The 15572-nt window shown below is 44.1% G+C and overlaps 1 protein-coding gene across 5 annotated transcripts in view; it reads right to left on the bottom strand.

Moving 5' to 3' along the window:
* AFF2 (ALF transcription elongation factor 2) overlaps positions 1–15572 on the bottom strand; it is a gene marked incomplete at its 3' end in the record, with an annotated part of 487225 nt that overhangs the window by 319511 nt on the left and 152142 nt on the right. For 3 of the 5 annotated variants that reach the window (XM_082865216.1, XM_082865218.1, XM_082865219.1), the window contains exons 2-3: positions 11770–11890; positions 2030–2890 (exon numbers count right to left, since the gene is read on the bottom strand). In XM_082865216.1, the coding sequence (XP_082721342.1) occupies positions 2030–2890; positions 11770–11890 (982 nt within the window). Of the gene's footprint in view, positions 1–2029; positions 2891–11757; positions 11891–15572 lie in introns of all 5 variants that reach the window. The other 2 variants (XM_082865217.1, XM_082865220.1) reach the window with 1 other exon arrangement.

Below are 15572 nucleotides of genomic sequence, written 5' to 3'. Positions count from 1 at the left end.
GTCATCAGGTGGAAATTAGGATTTAGGATTTCCAAATGACCATGCAGGACAAGAATAGAGTAAGACACAGGCAGACAGAGTACAATTAAGGAAATACAACTGAGAATGGATCTTCTAGCAATTGTTTACCTTTGTTCGTGTTATTTGACTAACATTATGGCTTAGGAAATGTAATCAAGTAACGATTTTTGAAGTTCATTCATTCAACAAACATTTATTGAGTATCTACTATGTGCCAGGCGATTGCTAGGCACTTGGGATACAGAGAAGAACGAGACATTCCTTGCTCTCAGGGAGCTCACAGTCTAATAGAGGAGACAGACACATAAACGAGTAACTACCATACAATGACGTCAGTGCCAGCCAAGGTGTATATAAGGCGCTCGGCAAGCCCAGAGAAAGGACTTTGTCATTAAGCCTCGTGGAATCAGGGAAACTTTCATGGAGAAAAGTGACAACCAAGTAGACTTGAAGGAGAAACAGGACTTCACCAGGAAGACAAAGGAGGGTAGGGAGAGACATTCTAGGCTGAGGAGACAGCAGGCACAAAAGCAAGGAAGCGTGACAAAGCAGGACATGACGGGGAACCACAGGTGGCTCCGCGTGGCTGAGATCTCATCTGCATGTGAAGAAGTCGTGAAGTATGAGGTCGGGAAGGGAGTATGAAATCAGAGAGTGAAGAGCTTTGTATGTGGGACTAAGAAATTTGGACTGTTTCCTGGAAGCAATGAGAAGGCATTGAAGAATCCAAAGCAGAGAGTGACATGGTCAGATCTGCGCACTGGATCGGCCTGGATGGAAGATGGTTTGAAAGAGAGGTGAGCCTAGAGGGAGGGACACCAGACAGGAGGCGGCCCAGGCCAGAGATGCTCATGGGCGCTTCGAAGGCGGTGAGGGTGAAGAGGTGACAGACTGGAGAGATACTTGGGAGGAAGCTTGACGAGACCTGATGATTGATGATGATACCAACAGCAAAACCGCCTGAGAAATGAAATAATACTCAAAACATGCATCGAGCAAATCCAAACCAAGGGCCCCCGTCCTCCCTTCCTTGGCCTCTGAAATCAGCGCATCTGCTGAGTGTGAATAAAAGAAGACCCATAGGGTACGTGTGGTCAGACTTCTCTAATTCAGACACCACTAACTCGGACTCTGCAATAGTTCAGACAGACTGTCTGTGAGTCCTATCGAGTAAGAATTTCAACCTACTTTCTTCCTCCGTGTCTTTTCAAGCCTTCAGTCACCAGTGAAAGCAGTGGTTTCTTCTGCAGTCAAGCGCTTGAGGTGCAGTAGACAGCCGCTTACATGGTGGCATCTGAGAGGCGCCCAATATATGCCCCCCACCCAGGGGCCACAAGGCCTGAGATCCAATCGTTAGCGATTCATTCCTTTGGGAGAGGCTTTGGCCCCTCTGGACTTCTCTTTTATAAGGCAATGCTTTTGGCTTTGACAGAAGGGATCAAGGTAGTACAAGAGGGTTAGGTAGGCATCTGTAGAAGAAGGTGATGCAGAAGGAAAGACTGAGGGATACGGAAGATAATGTCAAGATCTTGCCAAGGAACAGCCCTGCAAGCGCTCAAGAAACTACGATTCTTAAAGAATGCCTTCCACTTCCGGTTCCAGCAAATCACACTTGTACATCCTCGTACCTTAAGGAACTTCTGTGTTTTATGTTTATGATACGCTATCAGTTAGTGAAGGCCTAGGGTGACTCACAGTCTTTTCATGTACCTCATCCTGCTTAGGACCAATGAAAATCTCCAATGTGACTGATTTGTACAGAATATTACTACAAATGCATTCTCTGAAACTATTTTATAACTCCAACTTTTCACTCGCTCAGACTGACCTCGCCTTTTGTCATTCCAAATTACGGAGATTTAACTGTATTTGCAGAGTGTTACTCGGTCAAGTCACAAGTGACAGGAGATCAAGACTCGGACTCTGACCTTGAAGAGTCTCATCTACAGCTCAAGAAGGTACGAAACAAAACAAAAAGAAACAAAACAGAACTTTAAAAGTTACTTACTTCACTTGTTTGGAGAATGGTGAACTTTGGCAGTTTAGTCTTTGAACTGGGTGCACTGGGTTTGCCATCCAAGAGTGACCCAAATGACAGATTCCCAAAGCTGTTCTCGAATTCAATTGAAGGTTTCAGCGTGGGAGAGATGTCCGGGGCTTGGTCCTGGCCATCCATGGGTCTGACATATGCGGTTGGTTTTTGCTGCCCCACGCTCGTTTTGCAGTAAACCCCTGGTGGGAAGTTTTGAACCACAAGGCCACTGCTGGGAGCTAATAAAGAAGAGGCAACTAGGGGAGACCCAGGCGCCTGCAGTGTGAATTCAGATTCTTCTGGTGAGCTGGACTGAAAGATTTCTTTGAACGTATCCCCTCCACTGGACTTGAGGTTACCGTCTTCCTTTGCAGATGGGTTTGACTCTTCAGCTGCTCCAACTTGAGGCTGTTCAGCTGGGTAGACAAAGAAGTCTTCCAGCCTGGCAGGGGGCTGGTCCTGTGTTGGGGGCTGCGTCTTGTTGGGCTGACTACCAGCCTGGCTGGCCGGTACCATGCTAGTGTTCTGACTGTCTCGTGGCCAGTCAGGTTTTGACTTCCGGTTGCTGTGTATGAGAGTTGAATTCAGTATCACAACAGAAGGTGGAGGCATCGGTGCCGAGGAGTGAGTGCTATCCTGATGAGGTGGGATCATTCGGTTCTTTTGTTCTGGAAAAAAGCTCGGTTCGTTTTTGTTGATGGGAGTCTGGGGCACGGAATTCTTTGGGATTCCCACTAGATGATTCTGATTAGAATGGTTAGTTAACAAATCCTTCATTTCATCATAGTTTCCCAGCGTGTTCTGGACTCGGTTGGCAAGTGCATCACCTTTGTTTGTCTAAAATAACAAAAAGATGGGGGTGGGAGGAGAGAGAATGAATAGGTTTGTGTTTCCTACTGTTAATGTTTCATACAGATGCCCTAAGTAGACTAGCATATAGGGTTCTTTAAAATTCTCATGCTGCCATATAATTTCATACATTTCATGTGCTATGTAAGAGAAAAAAATCAATAACACTGTTGAAAGAGCCTCTTGGAATGAGCTGTGTGATTAATGTCTGTATACTCCCTGGCCTGTTCTTACTTAAACACGCTCATTGGGAGAAAGTTTTAAATTACGTTGCTTACGAATTTTATTAGCGAAATAACTTAATTTAGGTCCAATGAGTTGAACTGTACATTCTACACTGTGATTAACAACTTCCGCTTACTGATCATTGGAATTATAATAGAATGTTCGACTTATGTCTGCTCTTGACATGTCAGCCCTTTGTGCTACATTACACCATGAAAAAGCCTTAGCCCGATGGATAAGGAAGTCAGTTAAACTGTGCTATCATGACTACACTCAGTTTAGAAAAGGCATGGGCTTAGACAACATTGAATTGAGCTAACGTATGACTAAAGTGAATCCAATTCCTTTTAATCAAAGACTGCATAAATTACTGGTGTCTGCCTACATATTCTGGGGGCAACTGTTTACATATTGATGATTCATGCTCATTTACTTTGAAATGGTGCAAACTGTTCATCAACAGTGACTCAAGCTCTCCTCTGTCTTTTCAAGGGTTTAGAAAAATTTATTCAAGAATTTAAACTGTTGGTTAAGTAAATCAAAACAAAGTCCGATTTTCAAAGTTGGCAACTACGTCATTCTATATGGAGAATCAACACAAGGACGTTTTAGTCTATTCTCTTTACCTGCCAAAGGTGTTATCAAAACCAGCTGCTGAATTCAGGGGCAAAGGGCTGCTTTGTGTCTAGGCTGCATCATCCTGGCCCAAGACGTTGCAGTGAAAGAAGGCTACCAGCACCCATGGAGCCACCTGGCAGCAGGGCCAGCGCCTGGGGAAGACGGCTACCCTGTGTAGCCTCCATGTCCCAGGAGTCATAGGCCAGCTCTCCATGTACAGGAGCGGGTGACTACCTCCCCACTGGTACAGACTCCACTGAAGACAGATGTGTCACATCTAAGGTTGCTCACACGCCCTTAACACCTGGTGTGTGCCTATTCAAGCCTGGCTTCTCAGGCTAAACCTAGGATGTATGGCTGCGTGCTGCTCTCTGTATGTCACGACGGGAGAGTGTGCGGATGAATGGAGGGTGAAGTGCTGGAAATGGATGAAATCACCCAGGGAAAGGAAACGAAGAATGAGAAGATCAGGCTCAGGAGAGAGCCCTGTGGAACGTCAACCTTTAAGAGAAGAGAAGGACCCGGCAAAGGATCCAGAGAAGGAGTAACCAGAGGGAATCGAGCTGGGAACCTTGGCCTTGTTATTACCATAATCCCCACATACTGTATAGCGCATTCAACTCGGGTCACGGGGCAAATCATATTCAAAGACTAAGGAAAAGCATGCTAATGATATGCTAAGAGGGCTCCATGGGGGATGGGGAGTTTTAGAAATCAAATAAATATAAGTCGGTTTTAGTTTTCTTATACTCGGGAACATCTTATATTGCATCACATGCAACCTTGGTGCTGAAGGAGTGATTAAACAATTACAGTTCCTTATAATCCTCAGCTGAATAATCACTCCATGTTCAGAGGTACATTTGAAAGGCATAATTTAATAGGTAGAGAAGGGCAGAAATCACTTTTATTCCCTGAAAGTCCCTAGGTTTGTCAGTTTTAATGGCAGAAATTACTTTTCAGCTAAGGCAAGAATAAACTCTTTGTATATAGCAGTCTCCTTCAACGGAGGTGCCCAAGGAACCGTTTGGGCAGCAGCCAAAACTGGCCTCTATTCAATCCCTAAATTAAAAAACAAAGAGATTTCGTTGTGGTCAGGGCCCAGTAGAATTCAACGCAAGCTGTAAATACTTGCAGGGCTGTGCTGGTCCCTCAAATAGTTTACCTCTTGGACCAGATGATTGCCTGATAAAAACGAATACCTGCCGTCTTCAGGATCTGACCCAACAAAGGGAAACAACACCATTTCATTTCCTATTTTTAAATGCCTCCATTTATATTGTCTCCTTTAATGAATTAAGACATGCTTCCTTCCATTAGACAAAGAGAATTCTATAACCTTTCCCTTTTTGCCTTAGCTACCAGGAAGCTCAAAGTTATGGACCTTTCATTGACAGTTCATTGATCATTTACCGAAAATTCTTTGAACTTTCATTGAAAGACAGTTGTAGAGAATCAGAACTTTGCCCCCAGATGTCACAGAGAACACCACAATACCTCAAAGTTCTGAGAAGTTGTTCACTCTCTCTGGGCCAACATCATCAGGACCCAAGAACCTCAAGGCCCATTTGTTTGCAAGCAAGCTAGTCACATCCCTGTTCATATTTCGGCAGTAAGTAAAAAGGACATGTCCATCTTATCTTCAGTGGAGAGACCCTGCTTAGGTTTTAACGTCTCTTCATTTCGGTTTACTGTTTTACTGATCTGGGTTTCTGATGCATGCTTAGAATTTTTTTCCATCTCTAGATTTTAAAATATGCTTGAAATTAGGAGAATTTCTAAGCTGTCCAATGTCTAAAACTGTTGTCTACATGACTAAAATTAGACGAAAATTGAAAGCTCTCCAAATAAGTCTAGAAAATCCACCTCCTACTACATAGGGTCTACTACAGTTATAAGTTCTTTTCCAGCACAAAACTATGGGCTTTTCTTCAAGGTCAGAGGCTACCTTTTATTCATCTTCATGTCCTCAACACTTAGTACCATGTCTGATGCATCCTAGGTACTCAGCAAATTGTTGCTGAATTGAACAGAATCAAATTATAATTCATACCCTGCCTATATCAATAAAGGATTTGCAGTGGCTTGGAGTAAAGGGTACATAACCAGAAAAGCAAAGGTTAAGCTAACTTGGTTACTGTGACTGAACGTCAACTTGAACTTTGAGCTTCTTGATAGCTAAAGGCCAAAAGAAAAAGCTCATAGCTTATAGAATTCTCTTGTCTGATGGCAGGAAGCACATCCTAATTCATTAAATGAGATAAACATTTGCCGGATACTGAAAAGGAATTCTTCTCATTGGTTCGGTTACAAGGTTACGAGAACCTCTGAACAGTAAAACAAGTCGTTTTTTCAGCACCAATTTTACAGAAGATGCAAAGACGTTTTTCACATGGCTTTTCCTTATGATGACTAAAAAGCAGAACTGTGTTAAAGTCTAACTCGGTGAAGGCATGTCTGCACGTGGAGTTACGGGGCCAAGTTAATAGGTCCAACCGTAGGGCCTTCCTGTACACTAATGGCATAAGGGGTGGAGCTGGGATAACCTGGGGGGATGAAGGGAGGTCAATTCCCTTCAACTAGCTTCCTCACACAGCGATTGTCTCAGAGGGACTTGTGACCAGAACTACATAGCAGATAGTTCAAGGCTGAGTTCACTGGTGACACTTTCTGAGTTGCTGATTGAAGGAAGATCCGTAACAGACGTGCTGTGGCTACAAGGAGCAATTACCATGGTCATTCTAAAACACACACTGGTAAATTCAAAACACTCATGAGGCTGGGTTAGGCACAGAGGACACACAGACACACAGCCTCAAGAAGTCCACCACTCAACAGTCTCAAAATAATTAACAGGGCTTCCCTGGTGGCGCAGTGGTTGAGAGTCCGCCTGCCGATGCAGGGGACGCGGGTTCGTGCCCCGGTCCGGGAGGATCCCACGTGCCGCGGAGCGGCTGGGCCCGTGAGCCGTGGCCGCTGAGCCTGCGCGTCCGGAGCCCGTGCTCCGCAACGGGAGAGGCCACAACAGTGAGAGGCCCGCGTACCGCAAAAAAAAAAAAAAAAAAAAAAAAAAAAATTAACAATACGGACCAGGTCGTCAGAGTCAACTCTCTGCCTTCCCAACACTGGAGGTGGGTAACTGTCAACCAGTTTTTAAATTTCTCAAGATGTCGATATAAGATCCACTGGCTAGAAAACCCAACGGGGCCTGAAATACATTTATGTCCACCTACATGATGGACGCTCATTATACACCATAGCAACTTCTGGTTCACACTAATCGTCTTCTTCATCCTCCCCGAGTCTTAAGAACCTTTTTAAGGAGCAAGGGATTCTTAGCCGTCCTGGTTGCACATTACAAACATGGCAAAAATGGAAATTTAGCCATTTCAATCAATTATAGGCTTCTTTCAATTTGGCCAATTCTTTACTTCCCGTTCTTGATAATTGGTTGAGTCCTTAAAGGTAACCTCCACAGCCATTATTTTCTAAGTAATCACAATTTCTCCATCATCAAGGAAATGCATTTTCCAAGTATCTTCAGGCATACATTACATGTCTGGTTTGTGGCTCGTGACTAACAGCACTCCTTCATTTAAGCTTTTTGCCTCTTATTACTTCGGCAAATGCAGAGCTGCCTCAGTTTGCTTCTAATGTTATCTACAAATCAGTAATATAATTGCATTGCAAGACCACTGTGCTAGGAGACTGCTGTAAAAAATGAACCTCAAAACTGAAATAGCAAAATAATTTCAGTTTTGAGGTTCATTTTTTTCTTTTATTTCATTGTGGCTAATATATGTGATTTAGTAATTCCTTTTTTTAAAATTCTAATATTTTTACAGTTAATCTCTCTAAGCTGTAAGTTGCTATTTCTTTCTCTAATTATAATAATGCTAATACCTTGAATCTGTATAGCACACTATGGATTTCAAAGCAAGGTTTCCGCGGATTGTTTGACTTGACCCTCACAATCACCGTGTGAGTCAGCACAGCTGTTCTGGTCTACTCTGGCTTCTACCTGCCCTGACCCAAATGGCCTTGGATAAGCAACTTAATGTCTCTGCGCCTCGGTTTCCTCATCCTTGTTGAGCTGTGAAGAGCTGTAAAATGTCACTTGTTGTTGTTATCATCAGTTATTTTTTCTATCAGCTCCTAGTATTCACTTCAGAGCAAAGGAAACTCTAGGTCAGAGAAATAAAGTTTCTTCCCCAAAGTCACACAGGAGGTAAGCTTATCGGGTCTTCTGACTTCTTGTCGAGGATAAACAGCTTCCTGTTACAGATATGGAATCACACTTATGCGGATACGAGGCTGCAGAGAAGCTCACCTCAAATTCCTCATGGGAAACACGGGGAAAATGCGTACCCATATGCTGTAAGGGCTAGGCAAGCACGTGAAGAGAGCTCTAGCACGGTTCCTGGCACACAGGAGGCGCTTGGTACATGCCAGTTCCTCTTCCCTCCCCATCTTTCCACACTAAGCTAGACACGTCAAATGGCTTCACATTTTTCAAGCACTTTTGAACACATCCTTTTCAGCAGCACGGCACAAACTCAGATTTCAGCCACCAAGGGATGTTACCCACCAGCACCCCAGTCTAGGGGTGGTCAACATTCTTTCCCTTCTGGGAGTGGTAGAGATGAAGCCAAAAAGGGGAAGAAATCAGCCAGGACCACGAGAGGTCACCATTTCTTCTCTCTGCCAAGAAAGGGCAGTGGGTCCTAGGGACTGATGCTCATTGGCTAGCTTATGAACTACCAAAGCCATCGGAGGGGCGATCGGGCCTTGTTTTAGGATTTAGAGTGGCAAGAAGTTTCCTTAAAGTCCTGATCAACCACCAGGAATTTTGATTTCTAATTTGGTAGGCGTTCCTACCACAACCCTCAGGAAAAGTTGTGGTAGGAATGTCCTCATTTCTACCGGTGGACCACAGGCCAGCTCTAGAACTCCCATTGCCACTGGCATGTCCAGATACGCCAAGGGTGTCCACACCAGTCCAGGTCTAGGGAGCTTTTAGAGGTGTACATCTGTTCTAGTATCGTGATATGGGGGAAAGGAGAAGCATACTGCCCAGTGATCTCCCAGGAAACCCTGAACATGTACACAGCACAAGATGGCAGTCAGTCATCAAAGCGGCAGTGAAAGAAAGAGAATTACCAGGTCATCAACTGTTAGCATTATTCCTTTCCTTCATAGTCTCGACTCCAAAGCAAAGCCTCTTCCCCATCAAGTAGCATAAAGGCGCCAGGCTACTAACGACACACAGACCTGATATACTCTTGTCGTATCAAGACAGATGACTTTTGAAAATGACAATGTTGATAACAGGTTCTTTAACTGCCTACTCAAAACGACACTACTTACATCTAAAAATAGATACGCATCTATATTACAGGCTTGTTAACGAGAAAGGGCATTTACCTTAAAGGTACAAGACCATTAATTCAACAAGACTTAAAATTATAGAGGGGGAAATAAGCCAAGGGTTCTACACCTCATAATGGTGTTAAGCATGGAGTAGATATTGAATTTTCAGAACGAGCCCTTTGAGTAAAGCTCGTTTTTCTAACCCCTCCGAAGATAAGAGGTAAAACTGGTCATTCCTCTTTCTCAAGAAGGGATGAGGCATCTATCATCCTTTGACCTCTCTTCCACTTTCTAGAAAATATGGAGGCCACAGCTTCTTATCGTGTCCCCAATCTTCCTTCCACTCTCCTGCTTCTTCCTCATCCTAACATTCCATTCCCACCTTCCTCCCCAAGGCTCATCACTCTTCACATGTTCGCAGTTTTGTATTTTCTCATCTCCTCTGGTACCTTGCTCTGCTCACCATCACCTCTCTCTCCTGTGTCTTCACCCTCGCCTTCTCCACTGACATTGGTTCCTTCCCGTCAATCTCTAAACATGTTCACGTTTCTCTCCCCTTAAAAAAAGCTTCCTCCCAAATAATTGTTCCCCTTTCGTTCTACGTATCTTCCTTTCTTCCCCCCCTCCATACAAAGACTCTCTGCAAGATCAAGTCTACATTCACTGCCTCTCTTTCTTTATTTCACCTTTTCCCATTTACTCCCCAACCCACCATGACTACCACCATCACCAAAGAAAACGACTCTCCCTTTCACCCCTTAAATGTTACTGCTCCTCAAGATTCTCTCCTTGTTCTCCTTACCCGGCCATCTGGCTTAGTGATAATACCCATTCTCACAGCTTCCACTGCCACCTACGTAGTAACACCTAACTCTCTCTCCTGACCACTCTCATTAGCTCCAGATCCATACACCCCAAGCTTACTGGATATCTCTCCCTTGACATCCACTGGCATCTTGAACCCATCACGCTCAAAGCAGAATTAATTACCTTTTCTCTACAAGCACCAACCTTGTTGTCCTCCTGAACAACCTGTTAATAACACCAGCCTCCTCTCAAATCTAAAAGATCGGAATCGTTCATTCCTATCGCACACTCCCCACCTCCAGGCAGACACCTGCCCTATCGCTTCAACTTCCTGGCTCTACTCTAAATCCAGCCTGCCATGAACCCCCGTCAGCCAACGACAATAGCTTCTTTATCTGCCTCTAGTTTCCCTTCCCTCCAACCCACCACTCTCCACACTTCAACATCATCTTTACAATTCTTCGTCTGTCCCAGCCACGTCCTAACTTTAAAACTTGCGATGACTTCTCTTCGCGTACAGACTCATGTCCAAACTCCTTGGTACGAGGTAAGAAGTCTTCGGGCATCTTTCCCCTGCCTACCTCTTCAGCAGTTACCATGCGGTCATGCCCTCACTCATTCGTGATGATCTCTGCCACTGGACAAGGAATTCCTTGAAGGCAGGGTCTACGTCTTATTTCCCTTTGGACACTAGTCTAAGACGTGGCTGGCACACAGTGGGCCTTCAATAAATCCTTGTCAAGCTAACCATATCTCTACATGCGCACATTCAAAGGCAGTATAGAAATTAAATCAATTGAGATAGGAAAAATGGATCATTAAGGATTATACTATTATTGACAAATTGAAAACTAATAGCCTCTTTGTCAGACTTACCAAATTTGGAAGGCACCTGAGTGTCTCAATCAAGAGCTGCTTACTTAGTCTCAACAAGGCACCGGGACTCTGGTCTCACTGGTCACCAGTCCAGACAGCTTACTGTCTACCCCACTGTCTCCTAAATGGTGCTCTTCTAAAATCACAACTCGTGAACATTTCCTCTATTGTTCTTTTACCTCGTAGATCATTTGTGTTTCATTACAGAAAATTACCCTGCTAGTAAATGTCAATAAAAACCAACCAGCTGCCAGCAATTCACCAAGATTCTTCTCCCAACCCCACCCCAAATAGAACGTTCAGAGGCAGTCACTGTGAAATCAATACTTGTAGACATAGAAGTGTGATCATTATTGGAGCTACACACTAGCCAGAATGCCACTAGAAAATCAACCTAGCTACACTAGCTCTTCTGGTTGAGGCAATCTCCTAACCCATGATTATTAATCACCGGGAAAAAAATGATTGGCTTTGCCCTTTCTCCTAGAACAGTGATTTTCAAAGAGTACTCGAACCACTGAACAGCTGCTAACAACCTAAAATGGAAACAGAAAGCAGCGGCCTTGTCATGGATGGCACTGATTGGGAGGAGAAACCGACATATCCATGGACATTCTGATGAAGTCTTCAGGGGCTGCCACGCTGATAATCAAAGTGAGACAAAGCGTCAGGGGGCACTCCTTGCTGTAGGTAGTGTTGGGCAGGAAAGAATTCTTTGGAGACAGGAAGTCTCATAAGTCCCTTGCAAATCCTACTGTGTTCCCCCAAGAAGATGGAATTTGTCTCTGAAGACTTCCTCAGAAACTTGCCATTGCCCCCAATACAGCGTATGTATATATTTCATTTGTAAAACATATTCTCCTGGAGATGATTTGGGTGTTTTGCAAATAGATTAAGTGTTGATTAGTGCATTCAAAAATATAACAGGCAACCATTTTCCAGAAAGATAAATGACATACATATTCAGCTACCTTGTAGGGCTCCCCAAAAAGATCAAAGCCTGAAGGAAAGAGATCGTCTTCTTGCTGGACTTCTTGATTTCTGCGCTCCCATTCCCTTTTCTTAAGTGCACTACGGTCTTGTTCATAGTGACTGACATGCAAAGAAAAAAGACAAAAGGAGACAAAGATGAATTAGGCATGTAAGTTATTTAGATCTCCCTTGTTATCAATAAGGAGAAAAAACAAAACAACAAGCCGAGGCCACCCGAACTGATACTGCATAGAGCGCAGGCCTCCCCTTCTTTATTCTCCATGGGTTTAAGACCCTGACCAGTTCTTCCGAATACAGAAGAAAACAGAAACTTGCTTATTAGAAACTGTACTCGTGACCACTTAAGTAAGGCATAATCCTCTTCCCTTGTCCTTACTTGATCACTACAGGCAATTACAGCAGAGTCCCCCAAAGTCAGTCCACTGCGCAAAAAAGTACTGAATTCGGGTTGCGTTGTGTGGCCAACTGCCTAGGGCTCAGAATTCACAGATGTCACGAAGTCCTAAGGGAAAGGAATTATCAAATATGTTATTGTGGATAAACTGGAATTCTGTCCTGGGCCCACAGCCAGTGTTAGCCTGTGGTAATGAAATCAAAGGAGAGGGAATTCCCTGGCGGTCCAGTGGTTAGGACTCCGAGCTTTCACTGCAGGGGGCTTGGGTTTGATCCCTGGTCTGGGAACTAAGAATCCCGCATGCCACGCGGGGCGGCCAAAAAAAAAAAAAAAAAGAAAAGAAAAATCAAAGGAGAGTTTAAGAACATCTTCAGAAGTCTACAAAAATCCAAGTCACCCAATCAGTCACACTCCTTTTTGTTTTGTGGGAAACTGTTCACAAAGGAAGGGGTCTGGCTTGACCAACAAACTACTAACAATGAAAAGAGGTGTAAAAACCTTTGAATGACCTTAGGGCACAAATGTTTTATAAACACTGTGTAACGCTGACTCTCATGACATTTCAGGCTTTCCCATTGGAGGATCAGTACAAAAGCTTCCAGGCTATATCTAAGATACATTCTGGGTCCTTGGATTTTATAGAATGGAATGCTTCCTTATTAAGAAAACAATTATTTTCTTCATCATGCAAGACTATGCCATCATCTATAAGTCTCACTGTAGTGGATTTTATTTTTATTTTGTTCATTGGGTTCCCCCCCCCCCCGCTTTTGATTGTAATTCCACTCCAAGTGAGTACATATACGCTGGGAAAATTTCAATTATATATGTACATAAGATGCCTAGCGGGTGCTGTATAAATGTTGCTTTCCTTCCCCATGTTAATACAGGTATCCCCTGCTTTCCAAACGTTTGCACTAAGCCACTTTAACGAGAGACCTGTGTTAGTACCTTTGTTCGCTAACGGAAAAAAAAATCCGAAGAGGATTTTCTCTTTTACAAAAAACGTCATTCCCTTACTAACATAGGTCTTTCTTAAAAGCCAAGTGGCATAATGAGAACTTGCAGAAATTGGGGGGATACTCTTCACTTTTACACCATTTTGCTTCTGAAAGTTTTCATAGGAACGCTCTACTTTCGGCTAGCAGACGAAACCTGTAATGTCATGTGAAGACTTAATTAGGTAATTGACATGCAAACGAACATAAGAGCTAAAGGATCTATAAGAGATATACTGATATAATATATAAGTACAGTCGACAGGTTTTGAATACGTTCCAAACCTTAATACCTATCATTGGTAGCCTAGTTTGCTCAGGAGTATCATAATGTTAATTTACAAAATAAGATCCCAGAGCATGCAATATCCGTGGTAGCGTAACTAGATATTGATATAGATGGAGTGTAACAGGTCAATACACCTAACCACCCGCCTTTCTCCACAGGAATACGTGAACTGACAAATTCTAAGTGACCCTGATAGCCTTATCTCCTGGATAAACAGCACTTCATTTCCCCATCTAAAAATCGTGGCAACATTTATAGAATGTTTACATGGACATTATCCTTTCATAATGCAAACCATGCCAGATACAGAGGAGCTCACCGGATCACTCATAGGTACGCCCAGCAAATGTCAGCACCGTCTGGGAACATCAAAGACACCCCAGAGCTCCACCCAAAGCCCAGGCCTCACGTCTGGGCCCCGCCTGGTCAACAAAGACGCCGAGTCCAGGTACTACTGAAAGCCAGCCCATCATTCACAGTCCCAGACGCCATCCACAGGTAGTACGTTTGTTGGCATCATCTGTCATTCCCATTCACGAGCTGAGATCAGAACCCCAAACGGCCGCCACGTGACACAATGTCTCCGTGTTGGAGGCTGATGTGGAGTCAACGGTAACATCTGGGGTCCATGAAGCGTGGAGCACAAGACTCACTCTCAGCATCATACACTGGCCCTGTGTAACCTGAGCCCATCGTCAGTTTGCCGAAATGTAAGAACGATGGGGTGTCAGGGGTGGGATGAGGGGACAAGTTAAAGCAATGTTTAGTGGGGGTGGGACCTGGGAAGAGGGTTTGCTGCAGCCATCATGCTCCGTGCACACATGAGAGCAGAAGCCTCACGCTTCCAAGGAACGCGAGCAATATGTCAGTTTTCCAGCTCTCTGTTCGCTCCTTGCACCTGACAGCCCAGAATGACAGTCCCAGGGATCCCATTTCATTGTCCCATGAGGAGAACCAAGGGACTTTGGTCTCTTGGCTTTGCAAACTACCTTCCTCTTCCTCTGAGGGCAAGATAATTAAAACCCGAAAGGAAAGAAAGGAAGAGAAGAAAGGAAACGTGCTTCAACACGCATGAGAACCCTTCAAGCGGCCGGCAGTCAGGGCGCTTGGGGCTTTCGACCCAGGCTGGATTTGTGAGAAGGCTCTTGGCTGCGTTTTGCATCAGTTCATTAAGCTACCAAATTCCAGACGAAAAATCGGAAGAGCAGATTGAGCGTGCACATGGGTGTTATCTGCTGCATTTTTTAACACATACAACAAAGAACAGCTAATTCTCATATCTCTGGTGAGAATGAACTTAATCTCCATAGAGTTTCACTGCTCTTGGAATGCAACCAAATCTCTCCCGTTTTTTCCTTTTTTGCTCAGCAGGGCGTTGTACTGAAAGCTTCACCGGGCGAAGTATAATGAGGAACAAACTACAGGGTGATGAGGTTTTCACAGTGCAGAACGTCACTGATTTCTGACTGAAACCAAAATGACTAATTTGAAGCACCAGCTAATTAAAACCCCAGCTAGGTATTTAGCCTCTTGTTATACCTACTGCTGTTTATAATTATGAGGACCTCTTTACCTACTCAATTAAAGTTCTTTGGTTTCAGGGAGGTTGTGTTTGAACCTGTGAGCCCTGCAGAGGCCACAGGAAAGCCGATGTCTGTCCCCTGATGATCTGTTGCCCCTTTACACACCCAGGCCGGTTTTCCAACCAAAAAAAAAAGGGATCCACGGCCCACGAGGAAATGCTCAAGCCAGAAATCGGAATTCATCACCATATTACTGGTCTGAACAATTCAAGTTTCCTCACACTGATGAGGAAAGAGTGCACTAGTCCTCTCAGTGTGAAAACTCACTTTCATATTAGGAAGTTGAGCCCCAAAGTGCAACTCGAGGGCTCTGCACTCTTAGCAAGTGAGAATGTTCTTCCAACTGTTTTCCATAGGATAGAAGGAAATTTGGCATGATATGGTGACACTGAAAACTCAAAACCCAGGGGGAGGGGCAAATCAGGGATATGGGACTAAGAGATACAAACCACTATGTATAAAATAGATAAGCTGCAAGCATATATTATACAGCACAGGGACTAGAGCCAATATTTTA

This window comes from Leucopleurus acutus (assembly GCF_964270905.1).
Source record: "Leucopleurus acutus genome assembly, chromosome: X".
In the NCBI taxonomy this organism is placed as follows: Eukaryota; Metazoa; Chordata; class Mammalia; order Artiodactyla; family Delphinidae; genus Leucopleurus; species Leucopleurus acutus.
The sequence above is the reverse complement of the archived record's forward strand: the minus strand, read 5'-3'. Positions and strand labels throughout refer to the sequence as shown.